At 35.7% G+C, this 19,914-nt stretch overlaps 1 protein-coding gene across 4 annotated transcripts in view; it reads left to right on the top strand.

Moving 5' to 3' along the window:
- Positions 1-19,914, top strand: part of nemy (no extended memory) — a 560,333-nt gene that overhangs the window by 166,795 nt on the left and 373,624 nt on the right. Inside the window, exon 1 of one of the 4 annotated variants that reach the window (XM_069819557.1) lies at positions 3,120-3,463. The exons of 1 other annotated variant lie outside the window; for it this stretch is intronic. Coding sequence is in view for 1 of the 3 variants with exons in the window: in XM_069819581.1 (XP_069675682.1) it covers positions 3,438-3,463 (26 nt within the window). In the remaining 2 variants the exon portion in view is untranslated. Of the gene's footprint in view, positions 1-3,119; positions 3,464-19,914 lie in introns of those variants that run through there. 2 more of the 4 variants (XM_069819581.1, XM_069819565.1) reach the window with 2 other exon arrangements.

The raw sequence follows: 19,914 nt of genomic DNA, 5'->3' as shown, positions 1-19,914 counted from the left end.
GTTTAAATGTAGTTCTGTTTATAAGTATGCATAAGGATGTAATTATTTGACTTACTTGAACTGTTCTATCAGTGAAGCGAGGTGAGTCAATGAAGTTATGGTTTTACAGTGCAGTGAACAGTTCCGATCAGTGATAATTTATAGCGTCAATGAAATGTGTTCTATAGTGTCAGTGAAATGTGTTACAGAGTGTCAGTGAAGTGTGTGCTAAAGTGTCAGTGAAATGCGTCATAGTGCCACTATAGGGAATGAGATGAGAGTAAAGTGAAAGACTATTGAAACTTATGTAGGACCTATACATAATTATGTAGGTTGTATTGTAAAATTAGGTATTTTATTTATGTTTTATTATTATTGTGTTAAATTGTATTGTGTATTCTTATTGTATTGTGTATAAAATTGTATATGTGTTGTAAAATTGTATTGTGTATTGTAAATTTTATTGTGTATTGCTTATCATTTTATTGTGTATTGTTAATATTGTATATACCACTGCCACCGGGTGCTTGCCCACTTGCAGTGTAAATAAATACATACAATAAGAACAGTGAAAATTTGAGAGAGATTTCAGTATGTGCAAGACAAGAGTGATCACTTTCACTGCATTTTTAACACACCGTGTATATTAGGCTGTTCAAATGAAACCCGATCATCGCTAAGAGAAAGAAAGGAATTGCACTTGCTGCTTAATACTCGACACGATTGTTAACATACTTCTTCCACTGTGACAGCAGGTGACGCATAGGGCATCCAATTGGTCGGGTCCAGCTCTCGTAAAGACGAACCAAGCAAGAGAGAGGAATTACGTGAACAAAATATGAATGAGACCATAACAGGATATAGAAACAGATGTCATGAATGAATGCGTACTTGCATCGATTGCTTAAACAAATACTGCTCCCTGAACCAAGAGACGGAAGATATGTGGGGAAGCTGAGAAAATGCTGGAAGAACCAGATCATAACTTAAATTCCATTTCAACTTTTGAACAAACATTTTAAGATTTATGGATTCGAAACGTGCCGGTATTCCAACCTGTGCAGTCTATGATGAAGTTTGTCGTGATAAAATACGAAATGTGTAAAAAAAAAATTGACTATTTTTCATGACTTTGTCAACTGTTATATATGTATAAACCAGGGTTTAAGCTAGAAAATAAATAATTGTCGTAAAAATGCACAAATGAAAATTTATATTTGTTTCGAATTGCGAAATGAATGTGCAATATTATAAATAATTGTGCAGAAAGATAAAATTAATAAAGTATGCAGAAACAAAAAGTTATACGTAAAGACATTTCCCGAAGTCCCGATGTCTTGAAACACTCACAAGCAGTTTTTACATCAACGAAGCGACGTAGACAACATTACCGTAAGGGTTATCGGCTTTGCGGGCGCTGATAGTCTTGCTTTCTCGATCGTTTGATGGAGTAGACGACAAACTACATCTTTGTCGTAGCCTCTTTCTTGCATAAGATACTGAAGAGAGTTGTTTACCTACTTTTATTTTTGAAAAAGAACTTTGATAGTCTATATTTCCTTGGTTACATTAATAGTATTCCCACTAATATTATATTGTTCTAGTGCTTTCCATAAGTCAGTGATTTCAGAGCAAGCGCATTTTTCTGACCTTGACGTCGTGCACGGGCATCAAGCGCTAGGACTGGAAGGAGGAATAAGCGGCCTGTTGGATTAAGAAAACAGTGGTGCACAAACTTCAAACGGAACGTGAAATTTTATGTCGTTATTTTTATATGGTTTATTTCTGTTTGATATTCTCTATATTGTCTGTAAAACAAAAGTACCAATACCAATTTCTTAATATTGCAGTTGTGTTTTAAACGTTAATACTGTAATATAATAAAGAGTTAAGAATGAATATTCACATATATTCCATAGTAGTACAACTATATTGTACTAAGTGAATGAAACACGTCATTCATAAAGAAAGTGATATCCCGAAGTAAGAGATTGAGTATGACATGATAAGTTGAAATTGATATCGATGGTATCTTTAGCCTTATGAAAGTAATCAATGAACTAATCAAAACAATATTACAGTATAAAGCAAAGTTACCTAGGTACTGTATATGTTTTAAGTGTAACTAATATTCCATAACAAAACTCTTATCGCATTATGCTTTTAGGGTGATATTGGTGAGCAACTTCCTATCATCAGAATATTAAATTATTTTCTTGAAATCTGCTGTAGCTATAGAGCTGACATTTTTACAACACATGTGCACATATCTTTTGCTTATGATATAACAGTAGTTGCGTTTTAATTAATTTCCTTACAAACATTTTCCATGCGAATATTTTCAAAATTTGTAATACACTATCTTCAGTAATACGTATTTACGGCATATTAGATTTACGAGAACATTTTTCACTACCTGTAAGACTACTAAATAATTAGGCCTATATCTGAAAATTTCACTTTTCTATAAAAAAAAAGTTGAGAAAATATTCCTTGTGAAAAATGAGCATTAAAATTAAAACTTACATTCTTATAATGCACTTATACTTCTCAGACAAATCAAAAAATTAACATGGGTAGAGTTATAATAAGTTCTCTTCCCTTTATCCATTGAATCAATGCTGGCCATCCCTGTATATAGGTCGACCAAGCGGCATATACTACCTCTTTCGTCTGTCGCTTTCCTTTCCGCTGTAAAGCGCTCAGGCTCTCCTGAGCTCTGAAGCGCGCGCTTGCTCCTATGGTCATCAGTTGACATGACTACCATAAATTTTATTGTTCAGTGATACGGTATCGTAGGCTAGGTTATTTTATTAACAAAGAAATTTGCATGAAACTTTTTGGTCAGATAGTGATCAAACCCCTGTTCTCAAGCTACTGGTCTATTGAATCTAACGATTAAACTGAATCGGCCCATTTTCCATGCTACCGCTGCAGAGAATAGGAACCAATGAGCTATGCAGAAGCAGGAAGTGAGCTTAGTCATGTATGACTGATAATCCGCAATAATAACATCGAACCATGACCACGGTCCGATTACATTAGGGGAGCAGTCGGGACCTGTATCAAATAACTTTACAAGTCGCCCGTTAGGTGTCAGTTGTGTTCCGAGCGTCCGACCAACTCGGAGGAGCGTGCTTATATCTCCTTCTCTTTCTCTCTCCCCTCGTGTACAGCGAAGATCATATTTTGTTGTGGCTGGCCGAACGGCATGACGACGACAGTGTGCAATGCGTTTAGTTGGTAGTCTCTTGTTCCGCCGTCAGTACACATCGGATCTGTGAGAGGGGAGTCTAAACATAACAGACTTCACTTGTTTTCAGTTGTGACGTTTGTTTCCATTCAGCAGGAGGCTTAGCATAGGCGGGAAGAAGTTTGATTGTTGAGTTAAAAAATACATTGGTGCTTTTTTTTGTGTTTGTATCGGGTTTGTTTTTCTACGGCTTGGCCCTAGCAACATGGCGAAATCCAAAATGCACACAACGTAAGTTAATATTTTGATTTTACTTTTTTATTTTGACAACTGCTATCAGAGTTTTCTATTGTGAATGTTTATGAAGTTGATGCGTTTTTGTTTGTATTTTTATGTCGTTTATTTATGCTTCAGCATAACCTCATTTATCAACAGGTTGTTTGTCGATGTGTTTATAATTAAATCATTGAGCACATAGTTTTCAGTTTTGGATTTAAAGTAAACTTTTAACCCACCCTTCTTTTTCCGAATAGTATCGTTGTGTATGGTTGAGAAATTCCTTTAGGAAATCGAAAAAATTAGATTATATCGGTACCACAGACCACGTAATAAATTCGACATCATTAGTGTTTACGATATGTGGTTATTTCAAGGTGGATGTAGCCTATATTTGCGTAATTCATTTCTATATAAATTTATTTCATTTATAAATTCAGTGTAAGTCGAGGAATGTCTCGTCGTCGTCGTCATCATCATCATCATCTTCATCAGTAACGAATTATGCCCCTTAGTGACCTGTGTTTACCTCACCCAGTAATCTGGAAAGTTTTCATAATGTAAGAGTTTATATACTTGTCAGTAATTTTATTTCTATAGACCTACAAATTCATTTTCATTATTAATTCAGATTAAGTCGAGGAATGTTATGATGATGATGATGATGATCATCATCATCATCAAGGACGAATTATGCCCCATAGTCACCTGTTTCTACCTCATCCAGTAAATATTCTGTAAGGTGTTTCTTTTCAACTGTAGCTGTGTTGTTTTTGTCTTGTTAATCCAGTCGCTCTGTTTTTGTTCATTTTCAATGCCGTGTCTTATATTTCTTTATATTTATTTCGTCAATGGTTATGCTTAGTTCAGTTTTTATCGTTTATCTCATAATAATAATGATGATGATAATAATAATAATAATAATAATAATAATAATAATAATAAAAGGTAAAGGTATCCCCGTCACACGCCATGAAGGCACTTGGGGGGGCATGGAGGTGGTGGTCGGCACCACGCTCTGACCGCCTTTTACCCCCGGGAAAGACCCGATACTCAATTTTATAGGAGGCTGAGTGAACCTTGGGGCCATTCTGGAAGTTTGGCAACGAGAAAAATCTCGTCACCACTTGGGATCGAACCCTGGACCTTCCAGTCCGTAGCCAGCTGCTCAACCAACTGAGCTACTCGGCTGCCCAATAATAATAATAATAATAATAATAATAATAATAATAATAATAATAATAAGTCTTCTTTTGTCACATTATTTTTTTCAGTTTGGGCGAATTCCGTTATTTTTCAGGATTGTTGTGTATTTATGATATTTATACACGTGTATTATATACGTCGTGTATTTATGATACAGTAAATATGAGGGGTTCAAAGCAACAGTGGCATTAAGTCAGATTTTTTGACATTTCAACTCACGAATGTCAAAAAAAAAAAAAAAAAATTGTGGACTTTTCACTTGTATTTAAAATACTAAACAACATTGTATGTATACTGTATACTTGCAGAAATAACCCCTTAATTTATATACCGACGGTTTTTTCAAATTGCATAGATCGCAAAATATTTCATTTCTTGCAATTTACTTTTAACCCCTCATATAATCTGTCGTATATTTAGCCTATACAACCTGTGTGTTGTTGAATTTATTTTCATTTCGTTTCTTATGTTTGTTAATCTATAACGAATTGATTTCTCCAAATTCTTCTAAAATAATCATATTTTTCTTCCGTCGTGTTTATACTCCTACATGCATTTTAAGATTAAATTTATTAAAGCATTTTTTATATAAATTGTACCGTGCATGATTTGAGTGACAAATTCTTATTTAGGCCTATTTCTCATTGCATCGTGTCAAAGGTGTAGAAGGGTACAAAGTTTCGAGAACTGTGCATCTGCTCCATCATCAGGAAAGTAGTTCCTGATAACTGATCCAACAGATGTGTGTCCCTTTCCTTTCTCACCCGACATGAACTTCCTAACGTTGTATGTTTTTGCATCTGTGATGTGATATAAAACCCAAAAATGTTGTATCAAATTGTACCATATTTACCTTAAGAATTATTTATTGGCACGTTAACAGGAATTCGAATAGTTGTAAGTTAAAAATGCTTTAGGCCTACTTAGAGTTGTGTGTCCTTTTCATTCTGCGCAAGAGCGCACCAAGTTGGTGGTGGGGAGCCTTCAGTCGACTTACGTCCAGCAAAAGTGAACCAGTCACTACGTTCGACCCCCGTTCGCTCCCTACAAACATTGAAAAAAGAACACTTCTACATGAATTCATTCATTGTTTTTATCATAATCATCATCATCATCATCATGCATCTGCAATAGTTGAATGGTCTAGACATCCGTTTGACACGCAGACGACCCGAGTTCGAGTCGCGATCAGGTCTAGGATTGAAAAATCCAAAGTGACACTTATGGCGAACAAGGTCTAAGTTGAAGTTTTCCTAGATTGCCACTGTTGTCCACATTAGGCATCAATATGATTTCATCAGAGGTCCATTCCATTGTCATTCCATAGTATTTCCCAATCATCGGTTGACGACTTACGGAGGATCTGGCCTAATCTAGAGACAAGTGGAGTTACATGAGCGGAACAGGGTTCTTAGGACACCTTAGTGTAGCCAGCAGATGTAGGTTGGGAATGTTCATAGCTGAGGGTCAATGTAAAAGTTCTCTCAGATGGACATAGCGCTAAAGTGCAGCCTTCACCTTGTTCCCGGTTCCATTCTTTGGACATGACGTTTCGTCAGCCCACGCGAGTTGTGTGGATATAAAGGGAAAAGTTGAGACGGTGTCGGGTGGAGTTCCCGGGTAGCTCAGTGGTAGAGCGCTGGTACGTTCAACCAGAGGTCCCGGGATCGATACCCGGTCCCAGAACAATTTTTCCCTTGAAATTATTCAAATCTGGTTTACAGGGAGCTTCACCTGAAAGACTAGATTTGCATAATATATACGTTACTGTGTACGTTAAAAGAAAACCACAATTCTAAGTCACACAGAGATTGTGTGCACTCGTTGTGGGTCTCTGGCGTTTCGTCAGCCCACGCGAGTTGTGTGGATATAAAGGGAAAAGTTGAGACGGTGTCGGGTGGAGTTCCCAGGTAGCTCAGTGGTAGAGCGCTGGTACGTTCAACCAGAGGTTCCGGGATCGATACCCGGCCCCGGAACAATTTTTCCCTTGAAATTATTCAAATCTGCTTTACAGGGAGCTTCACCTGAAAGACTAGATTTGCATGACGTTTCCAGTTCTCGTGATAATTGCAGATGTAGTCAATTACTAGTTGTATCTGTAATTCCTTAAGAGGGGACATACGCAAAAAATAGAAATAAAAAAATAACAATAAAAAATACGGGCTTAAAATGGTACGAAATGTTGTTTTACACAAAAATCAATATATGTGTCATGTCTCTACCTGCTCTTAAAATTTAAATGTTGGCGGCCACGCCCCCCCCCCTCCCGCCATTAGCAGGAAATCTGTATCTTAGTCGACCGTCTTCGCAATTTACATTTTCAATTTTTTGAACCCATTTCTCTCAGAAAATAATATTTGTACGAAAATGAAATTTATACACAGCTATTTTAGACAGTGGTGAACATAATGTTGGTTTCGAAATTTAATGATAAGGTTTTGGTGTTATAAAATTACATGTAAACTTTTCATTTATTTTTATAAAATCAAATACGAGTATAACCAAAAATATAAAAAACATGAAATACTATAATCATTCTAAGGTTTTTAAAGCAGCTGAGAAAAATACCTCATTGATATAGCCTACTATATATTTTTTAAAATTTAGATTGAAATGAAAGTCATTTTTTAACATTAGATACCCCGGTAAAAATGAAATTCCCTTTCTTAAAAATTACGAAAAAATGGATGAAAATAAAATACGTAGTTTTCAGTGAACATAATAATAATAATAATAATAATAATAATAATAATAATAATAATAATATGTTTGATACTGATGTAAATATACCACATTGTAGTTTTTTGAAAAAATTTTGCTAAAAACTTAAGTATTTTTTTTACATTAAGTACTCCGGTAAAAATAATATCAAATTCGCATAATTATTTTTACAACCGTAAAGCATTTACATAATAAATAAATAAATAAAATTTCTGGATTTCAACCAAGAGAGGCCTTTCCACCTTCTTTTCTTCCTTAAAAATTTTGAGAAAATGTATAAAAATAAAATACGCCGCTTTCAGTAAACATACCAACTTTGAAGCATCTACCTCTAAAACTCTGGAAATTATAAGAATTTCAATACGATTCTGCACTTTTGCAGCCGTTCCCCTTTTCTATTTGGTTGAAGAAAAAGACTGCTTTTAGCTTCTCTCTAGAAGATGTTTAAAATTTGAAAAATTAAATAGAACACCATCTGTATACTTATCTTATGACGTTAAAAACAACGACAATTTACGGGTAATTATTAGCCATTTTAATATTCTGAATAGTGTTTTATAAAGTGTAATGTATGTAGACTATATTAAGCATGAAAAGTTTTGTTCATTTAGCTTTTATAGCAGCTGAGCTATAAAAAATTAATTTTACTCAACTTTTGTAGGCCAATGGTGTACTCCTCTCTTAAGGCGACACCAAATTAATGTGTTGTATTTGTATTTGTTGTAACTGTAGAAATTCCGGAACTTCTACCGAGTTGAATGACACATAATCGTCAAATGGGACTGGCTCTTTCTGCATAGATTTAAACTTAAAGCGCCTCTTATGACGTTTAATTATTTGTTTGTATTAATGGTAGATGTGCCTCTACATATCTTCCCATTCGTTTCGGAATTGGTAAAGAGAAACACTGATTTCATCCAGATGTAATATACCACGCCACTAAAATGCAGTACTATTACCACAGTGTAGTATATGCAGTCACGAAGCTCAATACGTAGTAAATATCCATCCATAGATAGTTGCTAACCACTAGGATCGCTAATATCGCCTCATTACAGTCAATGCGAAATAGTACCGTCACAGTCAATTGTTCCTAGCACCTTCACAACTCAAGCTTCGTGACTGTATATACTAGACTGTGCTAATACTTCTCTCTAAAGAAATTTGTAGATGGAATTGAAGGGGAAGTTATGACGTATCGCTTCGGAGAGCGACAGTTTCCGTCTCTAGCTAAATGCTTGCCTTACGGCTTAACCATAAGACTCCATTGAGCAACTGCAGCAAATTGAGCCACCAATTTCCGATCCGTTTCTAGCCGAAGATCTGCTTCCTCTTCAGTGCGCGAGGAAATGCTGCTCTCCATCATCTGCGACTAGTTGATTGTGCCTGCTACTCTGAGCTTAGTGCATTTGATATAAAAAAGAATAACTCCGCAGCGAGGCTGTGTGTAAGATTGATATGTTTTTGTACATCCAGTGGCAATGTTAATGTAGTGACAAAGTGTTGAGGAGTTTTACCTTGTCTTTAGTCCTTAAGATCATAATAAATTAACACTGCACGAGTCTACAGTCCGGCAATTTGTCAGCTCGGCAACACGGAGAAACAAGTTGCTTGTAAGTAATGTTTGTCGCTATACTACAGAATTATTTAAACTCAAGCAGCCGGTCGACTGTACATAGCAGTTAAAGCGTTGACTCCGTATAGAACACAAGTTCGAGAAAATAAATTAGTGTAACGGAGATCACACATATCATACTTTCTTAATTTTCGTTCAGATGTTCATAATGGCACCTCTGGCGGGTAAGTTCACAGTTGGAGTTTTCTCTTGGTTCTCCTAGTTAGGCGTCAACATCATTCCGGCAGATCTTCATTCCATTCTCATCAGTGGCGTCACAATGGGGAGGGGTAAGGGAGGTGAGATTTATCCCCCTAAAATTGAAGAGGGGAAAATGCGATAGTATAGTTTTTACCTTTGTTTATGACCAAAACAACTAGGCTATAATTCATTTTATTCGTAACTAGCCGTACCCGTGCGCTCCGCTGCACCCCTTAGAAATAAATATAAAGTAATTACCAGGGAAAGGGATTTGGAGTATTATAAAGAATGGTGAAACGTAGTATAGATATTTGTAGCTCAGTGACTGTCAAGCGAGCTGCGTCACAGAGCATGGACGAGTACAGTCCACTTCATACAAACTTACACGCAACGTGCTGTAAACGTATTGCAGAATAAACAAATGTTATAGTTTAATGATATATAGTGGCCTACATAATGTACATAATCTGCATTTCATTTTGAACTACATGTGTTTTTCTTGGCAACGCACAAGACACCAATAAACAACATTACAAATATACATAATTAAATATCCATCTCTGCTCCTCGCGTGTCAGTGGAAACATTGATGGCTGATAGACAGTTGTCTTCTGTATGGAACTCGCCTCTGAATATATATGTTTTTTCTGTCAGGAGCGTGTTAAATTAAAACCTTTACTTACAATATCATGAAATATGATAATATGTATACAACGTATACTACAGAATTTACAATATATGCAATATACTACAATGTTTAGAATATAGCCTAATGTAGTATCATTAAAAGTTGAACAAAATATAGAACCAAACGAAATGGCATTTTCAATTAATGCTATGTTTTGTTGATGAAACAATTATTCCTACTGTGCCTTGTTGTAATCAATTGTAAATATGTTGAATGACGTCATTGGGACACGTCTTTGTTAGTACATCTGAAATCCGACTAAGAATATCGTATCCATCATTTTTAATCAAACCCTATTCATTTTTTCACCAACACGGTTTCCTACTTCACCTTCTACTGCACTCAGTTTATTTACAATAGTCCTCATAATATTTATTTGCTCAACTAGTTCTACTCCTGACTATTCTAATCGAATAATAATAAGATTTATTAAACACAATGTGTACATTGCTAATCGAATAATGGCATCCGGTAAATATAAAAAAAAAAATTACTTAATATCCACGACTTCTTTCTCGATTGTTCTATGCTTTAGCAGTTCCTGGCGTATTTGAATCGCAGCCGCGTCATCGGGATTGAAAGACTGGACCACTTCTTCACAGATTGGAGGTGATGTGCGTAGTAATTGCAAGCTTCTAACCATGACCCCCAGCTCTTAAGAACTGGAAATGGGGGGAGCGACAATTTAGGGAATTGTTTCCTGAATTTTGATACTCGATCTGGAGCTTTTACAAATATAGACTAGTCTTTCAATTTTGTATTGTTAGTTGGTTTTACTTTCGGCATTGTACCTGCACTTCATACTCTGAACTGCAAACCTGCACGTTGAAGTTCTTATGCGACAACTGTCCCGTTCACCTGTTGTTGACGTGCAGAGAGCTGAGAGTATGTCATGGAGGGGAGGACTTGATATAAAGGGTTGTAAACAAATGGCTGTGTAGATGCCAATACTAGCTTTTACTGCTCCAAATTCCGTTCCCTAGTAATTACATAATTAAAATAGAACATTTGATCCAGGGAACATTCGTGTTTGATAGAAGGATAAATCGTTTAATATGTTACTTAATTTAAATTGTATTTAAATAATTAAAATGCTTATCATTTTGGTCCAGATATCACTCATTTGGTGCAATGACAATTCCTTTAACATGTTTCTTAATTTTTATCACATGCAACCATGGTTTAATGAAGATTGACATCATTTAGATTTACTGTGTATACTTGCTATATGTTTCCATTGAATTATGGTAATAACTTAATTTTAACCCTTGTTTTCTACGTCTTCAATAAATGGCGCTTGGTCCACTATGGTTCTGAACCCTTCAAATAACTTAAATAGTGATACAGCGTATATAGTGATATGTAATTATATTTCTTGCTTTCGAAAATATGTGAATTCACGATCTCCTATGTAACATTGCCATGGAATGAATAAATGTGTTTTTTCTTCCCACTCAAAAATTTTATATTTTACTCAACAACGCTATAATCTGAGGCGGCGGTGAAAATGTATTATATTGTTATTTTAAAAGTCTTGTATATCCTTTAATCGATATTACTTCATACGTACACAGAAACATTCTCTGTAGGCTATGTTTAATAGCTTTCGTTTGTTGTTGTCTAAGGCCTCTTATAGACGAAGTCATTTGTTTTTTATTTCATTACAGCGCCTTAGATGGCGTTGTTATATAAATTTTAAAACTCACTTATCTCATTAAATATCAGTCCTGTCAAAATTTTGCATAGAATAAAACTTACCGGAAATACGTTTTAAAAAAACTTTTGTTATGTAACATTTTTCACGAAAATTAATAATAAGGGAGATATTTCGATTTATTTAATTCAAACCCCCCTTTTAAATAAAGTATTTTGAATGCCATATAGCCTAAAATCTAAGTTACAACGAACTTAATTTATATTCCAATTTTCATATAAATCAGTTCAGCCATAATCGCGTGAAAAGGTAACAAACATCCAGACAGACAGACAGAAATTAAAAAAAAGCGATTTTCATTTTCAGGATGGTTAATTAGACATGTTAACACCAATTATTTTTGGAAAATCGAAAATTACCAGAATAATTTTGGCTACAGATTTATTATTAGTATAGATTATTCATGTAACTCTAAATAGTCTCTATCAGGCATGGGGAGAAGGAGAGGAACTTGCTTTTTGTTTTATTAACCCACATCATTTTCCAACAGCAGCGATACGCTTACTTCCTTCTTTGAACTTCTGTTTGTACACAAGACGGCACCAGTGGCGGAACGCGATCAGATTATAACTATTTCGATCTATTATTATTCAAAACTATAAGGTACTGCACAACTACACATAAATATATTATATTTAATTAAGTGTAACCAAAATAATACTCTCTCATTTCAAATAATAATATTTCATTACATAACATAAAAATAATACTCTTTTATTTCAAAACATAAAAGTAATACTCATTTTTACGGTTTTTACGACATATGCATGACATTATCAAGACATCGTGCTTTAGTACGTAATGCCTCTCTATGTACAGGGACATCATTTTATTTTTACTAACATTTTTAATATTAACCTGGCTATACCTTTGGATTAATGGTTCAGACCGGAAACACCGTTTTCTACGTCCTTCTACTATTGAAGTTTGATGATTCTGGCGTAAAATACAAACAAATCACTTTACTAAGTATAGGAGGGAAGAAAAGTAGTTCATTTACGTAAACTAGGAGATATCGTAATTTTTTAATTTGGTAATTTTCATTAGTTTTTGTTTAATCAAAATACAGTACAGTATTAACAATAAGTATTTTTACTCACGACTGAGTTATCCATGCAAACGTATTTATTATGCAGTGTATATTATACTGTCTACAGCATATTAGCGAAGAATATAGAGAATGGAATTAAATAGAAAATTAATCATAATACGGATATTTAAACATTTTTGAAAATGGTGGCCGTTCATTTTTTAGATACAGGCTTCAGTTCTTTTGTGCATATTATCGCACTATAGACTATTGCATCTAATTCCAATTACCAGTTTCGTCCTTCGTACTAGTAACTCATGTTGAAATAATTGTATACCTATTATATAAAAAAGTACCTTACGTACTGTAAATTCAATCTTCACTTCTGCCCGACCCGCACAGATGACATTACTCAGACATACTATCTACTGTCCGTCCAAGTGGTTATGTCGCAGGATCGTAGAAAGGGGGGAAATCACGTGACAGTTAATTACTTTTATTTAAGTTATTTTAAACAGTTGCGTGTGAGGGAAATCGGGATGCAAACAGACGACAGTACCTGTGCGAAAATATGATTCAATATTGAAAGCTCTTTCGTCACTGGAAAACGCGAACATATTTCTGGAACGTACTATACTCACTAACTCAATACTGTTTGTGTTTACTACGACCTTAAGGCGACTTTGACTGTATACGCTTGGTTCTGTGAGGAGAACAGTTGGAAGTTCACTAGTAGAGGGGGTAGGAGTGAAGTACATTCAAAAACTCAGGTACAGTAAATTTGAAGTAAAAATAAAATGATGTCCCTGTATAATGCAGTGAATTGCAACTAAATTCATCTGATGATTCATTAACGGATTTTATAAATCGTTATATAGCTACGAAGCCATTAGGCTATGCTTCCCTATCATTGCTGGCGTGGCATCTGTGGCTATACAAATCAATTTTTCTCAGGATGTCATATTTTGTTACAACTTCAAAGACAGCTTCGAAAATGTCATTTCCCCTTATATTGCCTCTGAAAGATACAAAATCAAGAAAATCTCCAAATAATTTGAGTTCAGAATCCACACCCCGTATAAAAATGGCTAATTGCACAGTGTATCTTTTCGTCGATAGCTAAAGAGTACCATATCAATTATCTCAATTTTACTTTATGCTGATCTTCAACGTCCTTAGCTATTTCCGTAATTTTGTCTGTGATAGTTCGCAGAGAGACTTATTGATTTAAATACTTCAGTTTTTTCCGGACAAAGACCTCGGAGACAATCATCAAACATTCTCTAATAAATTTTCCTTCCGAGAAACATTTCAAATTTTCGGCTGTGTGCTTCGAGATAAGATAACTGACTCGAATTACGTTTGTTCCTAAACAAACTGAAGCGGACTCTTGTCTAGTTTCCTTTAACTCTTATAACTTTCTGGGACGGTTTGGACGTATACAGAAGGAATATGAAAAGTATATTTTTAAATACCGGTATGCGTAATTCGGAATATCTTAAAATCACAAACATTTTGTAAAAAATAATACACATATATAATAAGACAGCCAACTATCTATATGACGACCACAATGTGAAAAAATGAAATAAAATAACAATTGAAATACACCTGAAAAAACATAGTTAACTGTAATCCTTTGCGTGAACAGTGTTAAAATGTCGTCGCATATTAAATAGGGCACAATAGAACAAACAAAATGCCTTATCATTATGAGTGACACAAAAGTACTTTAGTTCCCATTCGAGTTTGAAAACATATTTCTTTGCTCTACCACGAGACACGACTCCACCACTGATGCCCACTCAAATGTTATGAAAGACATACTGGTGCTTGCTTAGTAAAGATAGGCAAGTCGCGGTAAAGGGTGTAAGGGGTTAAAATATGGACATAGGGGAGGGAACGCAATGTTGCACTTTTCCCCATGACTGATCTAGATTAAATAATCATTACTTAGGTAAGGAGCAGTATGGGATGAAGATAATACAAAGAAGACGAAGACCATGGTTATCGGAAGGAAAATGAAGAAGGTAAACGTGCGAATTCTAAATGAGCCAGTAGAGCAAGTGGCCAGCTTCAAATACTTTGGGTGTACTATAAGCAATAACATGAGCTGCTGCCAGGAGATCAGGAGGAGGATAGCAATGCAAAGGAAACTTTTGATATAAAACTATCTTCTGCTGACGTCTGGAAAAAAAACCTAAGGAAGAGACTAGTGAAGTGCTTTGTGTGGAGTGTGGCATTGTCTGAAGCAGAAACATAGACTTTACGACTAAGTGAAGAGAAGCGACTAGAAGCATTTGATTGTGGATATGGAGAAGAATATCACCGTAAAAAACTGCTTGTTACGAATCCTTCAAATAAGCCTTGGAATGGGACTGATTCTCTGGCACGACCACAGCAAAGGGGAACATAGGTTAAGGGTGTTTGACAATAAGGTGCTTAGGAAAATATTTGGGGCTAAAAGGGATGAAGTTACAGGAGAATGGAGAAAGTTACACAACACAGAACTGCACGCATTGTATTCTTCACCTGACATAATTAGGAACATTAAATCCAGACGTTTGAGATGGGCAGGGCATGTAGCACGTATGGGCGAATCCAGAAATGCATATAGAGTGTTAGTTGGGAGGCCGGAGGGAAAAAGACCTTTAGGGAGGCCGAGACGTAGATGGGAAGATAATATTAAAATGGATTTGAGGGAGGTGGGATATGATGATAGAGACTGGATTAATCTTGCTCAGGATAGGGACCAATGGCGGGCTTATGTGAGGGCGGCAATGAACCTCCGGGTTCCTTAAAAGCCAGTAAGTAAGTATGGAGAAGAATGGAGCGTGTGAATTGGACAAACAGAATAAGAAATGAAGCTGTGTTGCGAAGAGTGGATAACAAAAGAATAATGCTGACACTGATATGGATGAGAAAAAGGTATTGGAATATATTAAATCGGCAGTTAATAGTTGTTAAAACTTGAACAGCGTTAATGCATCTGGAAAACAAAAACAACCACTGTGGCAACACTGCTCGTTGGAAGTTTTCAACTAAATTTATGCCGTGTCCGAGGCTTACTGGTTCTGCTGCCGTGCAGCAAAACGCTGGAGTAAGCAGATAGATCTGGAATGGTTCGCAGTGACGGTAATGACCCGTGGGATAGACAGCCCATCTTCATTGCATAAAACCCAGACTTGGGGGCGATTGGTGAGGGAAGAAATTGAATCGATAGGGGCTATTCGTATCATGGCCTCGGAATGTGAGAAACAAGCGCGCAGAGGGTGCAGCGACCGTCCTTGTCTGTCCCGCGGACCACTAGGTACGTGCCGCCTGTGATTTATGGCTTGCAGATGTGCCACCGCCTTCTTTTAAAGGGAATTTATTTGTTTTTGTCGTGACATTTCCCGCTGTCCTGGGAAATTAGTACATAGTTCTCGGAAGCAAGAATGATGGCCGCATTTGCTTTGGGTGCAGTCGTAATGTTTCAATCGAATCATTGTTTCCCTTTTCACTTTTAATTCTATTCTGTTTTCGTTGTATGAATAATCTTTGTAGTAAGGAAAGCATGCAAAAGAAGCAGGAATAGTTTCGTAAATAATCTTGTCTTTGCAAGGCTAGGGGCCTACACCAGTTCCTTCGTTATCGGTCTTAATTTAATCATTCTGGATATTTTTGCTTTACTTTTCGTCTCTATATTTATTTCCTTTTCATTTCTCTCCTTTCTTTGCCCTCTCTCCCGCTTCCCTTTACTTATCCTTTCTCCTCACTCTTTTATGTTATTTTCCACATCCTTTTCCCTCCTTTTCTTTTATCACGAGACATGACTCAACCCTTCCATTTCCCTTTACTTTATAAGCGTTTTCATCTCGTTCCCTTTCTTTTCCTTTTTTTCCAATTTCATTCCTATTTTCTTTCCCATTTTCTTTTCTTTTCTTTTCTTTCCTCTCCCTTTTCCTCTTTTTTCTTTTCTTTCTCTTTTCTTCCCCTTTTCCTCTTTTCTTTCCATTTTCTTTCACTTTTCTTTTTTCTTTCTCTTTTCTATTCCCCTTTTCTTCTTTTCTTTCTCCTTTTCTTTCCTCTTTTCTTTCCTCTTCTTTTTTCTCTTTTCTTCTTTTCTTTTCTTTTCTTTTCTTATTTCCCCTTTCTTCTTTTTTCTCTTTTTTTCTTTTCTGTATCTTTTCTTCTTTTCTTTCTCTTTTCTTTCCCTTTCTTCTTTTCTTTCCTATTTTCTTTTCTTCCCCCTCTCTTTTCTTTCCTCTCTTCTTTTCTTTCTCTTTTCTTTCCCTTTCTTCTTTTCTTTCCTATTTTCTTTTCTTCCCCCTCTCTTTTCTTTCCTCTCTTTTCTTTCTCTTTTCTTTCCCTTTCTTCTTTTCTTTCCTATTTTCTTTTCTTTCCCCTCTCTTTTCTTTCCTCTCTTCTTTTCTTTCTCTTTTCTTCCTTTTTTTCGTTTCTTTCCCTTCTTTACTTTCTCTTTTCTTCCTTTCCTTTCCCCTTTCCTTTTCTTCTTTTCTTTCCTCTTTCCTCTTCTTCTTTTATTTCCTCTTTCCTCTTTTCTTTCCTTTCTCTTTTTTCTTTTCTTTCCCTTTTCTTTCCTCTTTTATTCTTTTCTTTCCCCTTTTCTCCTCTTCTTTCCCCTTTTCCATTCTTCTTTTCCCTTTTCCTCTTCTCTTTTTTCGCTTCATTTTCTTTTTTTCTCCTATTCTCCTTTTCTTTCCCCTTTTCTCCTTTTTTCCTATTTTCTTCTTTCCTTTTTTATTATTTTGTTCCCCTTTTCGTTTCTCCTACTATTAATTTACCTTTCTGTTCTTTCCTCTTCTTTACTTTTCTTAATTCTCTTGTTCTTCTTTCTTTTTTCTTGTCATTTGTTATCTTTTCTTTATTTCGCTTTGTTTTCCCTTTGACTTTTTCTTCTTCTTTGCCTCCTTTTTCTTCATACTTGTCTCATCTTATTTGTCACTTTTTATCTATTTTTGTTCTTCTCCTTTGTTTCTCTTTCTTTTTCTTCTTTTTCTCTCATTTATCTCCCTTTTGTTTTTCTACTTTCTCTTCTTTTCTGCTACTTTGCCTCCTTTCCTTATTTTCTTTCCCTCCTTCCTATGTTTCTTTATCTTGTCTGCTTTACGTATGTTGACTCCTTTACTTTTAATTCAGAATATTTTTTCCTTATTCTATTTCTTTTTTTCTCTTATTTGAGAGTCTTTTTGACTTCCTTTTCCTTCCTTGTCTCCTTTTCTTCTTTGTCTTCTTTCTTTTACTTTGACTCCCTTTATTTTTATTTTTCATATTTTCCTATTCTCTTTTTTTCCTTTCATCGCCATTCCCTCTTTACATTTCATTCTTTATTTATACAGTGTGTTTCAAAAGTGATGTTCAATAATTTACAGATGAAAAGTATAAACTGAGAAAAAAGCAATAAAGCTCCAAAAAAGTTTATCCGGAAATTAACCGTTCATGGGATATTCCCTTAGGCGGAGGCCTGTACCGTGTCCTCCTAGGTCACCGGATTTAAATCCGACGAGATTTCTGTGTTTGGGGTATGTAAAATCCTGATTTACACTTCTGACGTCAATATACTGCAGGAATTACGGTTTCGGATTGAACTGCCTGAGAGGATTCGCAGCTCACTACAGTGAAGAGCACAATGCACAGAGCATTGTCCATGCATCTAAACGTAACAATGCACAGAGCAACGTTACGTTTAGATGCATGGACAACATTTTGAACACCTGCTCTAGGTAAAATTCAATTAGGAATATCTGCACTTCTATCCTTAGTCGGCGAGGATTCTCAACAAAAAATGTGCATTATCTCGAAAACAGTTAGAGTTTTTTGCTTTGGTTAGTTTGTACTGTAAATTATTATCCATCACTTTTGAAGCACCCTGTATTATTTCTTGCACTCTTTTTTTTTTAGTCCTTCTCCCTCTGTTTCTGAAGAAGAGATCCAGCTGTCTCAACTATTTAGGGTGGGTTTTCTTGCAGTCTTCTTATTTGGAATTCACACTACTATATCTTGCGATCTTGATGAATCGATTTTAATTCTCTCGTCCATTATAATCATTACCCTCTCGCGTAGTCACATAGCCTACTGTACGTATAAAGAATGCTACCTGGTCGACTGCCAAGGCAAGCTTTGTTTTATAAGCCTACTGGAAGACGGGATATTGGGAGAAAAAAAAATGAACACAATTCCAATGACCTTTGGTTTCGGAACGGGAAAAAAATCGGGCAGGGCATAGTTGCGCCCCACGGTCAGATAAGATGCAGCAGATAAAAAAGGGTCCCTACTTTGTGGGCATAGTTGCGCCCCGTTCCCAAGAAATAGATAGAGAAAAAGACACTAAGGAAACTCGAGCCTCGTGATCAACCAACCTTATTGATTTCTTATTCGATTTAATATTTATTAAAATGAACACCATGAAGTTGGCAGTACTTTATTAACTGTTTTTCTACTGTTTATGCAGCGATCATCGGTAGCCTACCGTAAAAATGAACATCATGAAGTTGGCAGTACTTTACTGACATATTGAAATGAGTGAGCCGTTGGAACATGGGGCCTTACCAATCTTGACATTTTATTAGTGATTTTCACACCGTCTGTGGCGTATAGTGAGGTTAATTTAAAATGAATGTTAAGTTTAGTGAAAAGGGTAAAGACTTGACAATTCACAATGGTTCCAAGTTTCAATTTTCGAAACCCTGTACCGTAGGGTTAAGATATCAGTGTAAAAACAAAAAATTCAGTTAATTTATTGTGTGTGATCGATAAAAAAAAGTGTTATTTTAAATAGCAAAATTGATAATATGCTAGGCCTACCTGTTTTCAATGCAGCTACCATTATAATATTTTTAAGTAATTTATTAATTTAGTGTACTATGTCCATCGGGGCGCAACTATGCCATGTCCATTCTTCTACCTGATTTCTTCGGGGCGCAACTATGCCATGTCCATTCTGCTACGGTACCTGATTTTTTCGGGGCGCAACTATGCCATGTCCATTCTGCTACCTGATTTCTTCGGGGCGCAACTATGCCATAACGAAAAAATCTACTCCTTGAGAAGGCAAAAGAAGAAGATCCCTCTTTTTGACATACATTCATTAATTTGCTGATACCGTGGACTTGGTTGTCTTGTCTTACGTATTCCACTTTTACTCACATTGTTCCAAGTATTTACATTCTATTGTATCCGTACCTGTTTGGCTTCAGTGTTTTAGCTAGAGTCTCGCCTCCAGATGTTGCATAAATCTAGTTGCGTAATAAAACTGAAAAAAGTAGTTAAAATAGTCTGCATTGTGTTT

The sequence above is a fragment of the Periplaneta americana genome, chromosome 1 (assembly GCF_040183065.1).
Source record: "Periplaneta americana isolate PAMFEO1 chromosome 1, P.americana_PAMFEO1_priV1, whole genome shotgun sequence".
Classification (NCBI taxonomy): domain Eukaryota; kingdom Metazoa; phylum Arthropoda; class Insecta; order Blattodea; family Blattidae; genus Periplaneta; species Periplaneta americana.
This window is presented reverse-complemented; position numbering and strand designations above follow the sequence as displayed.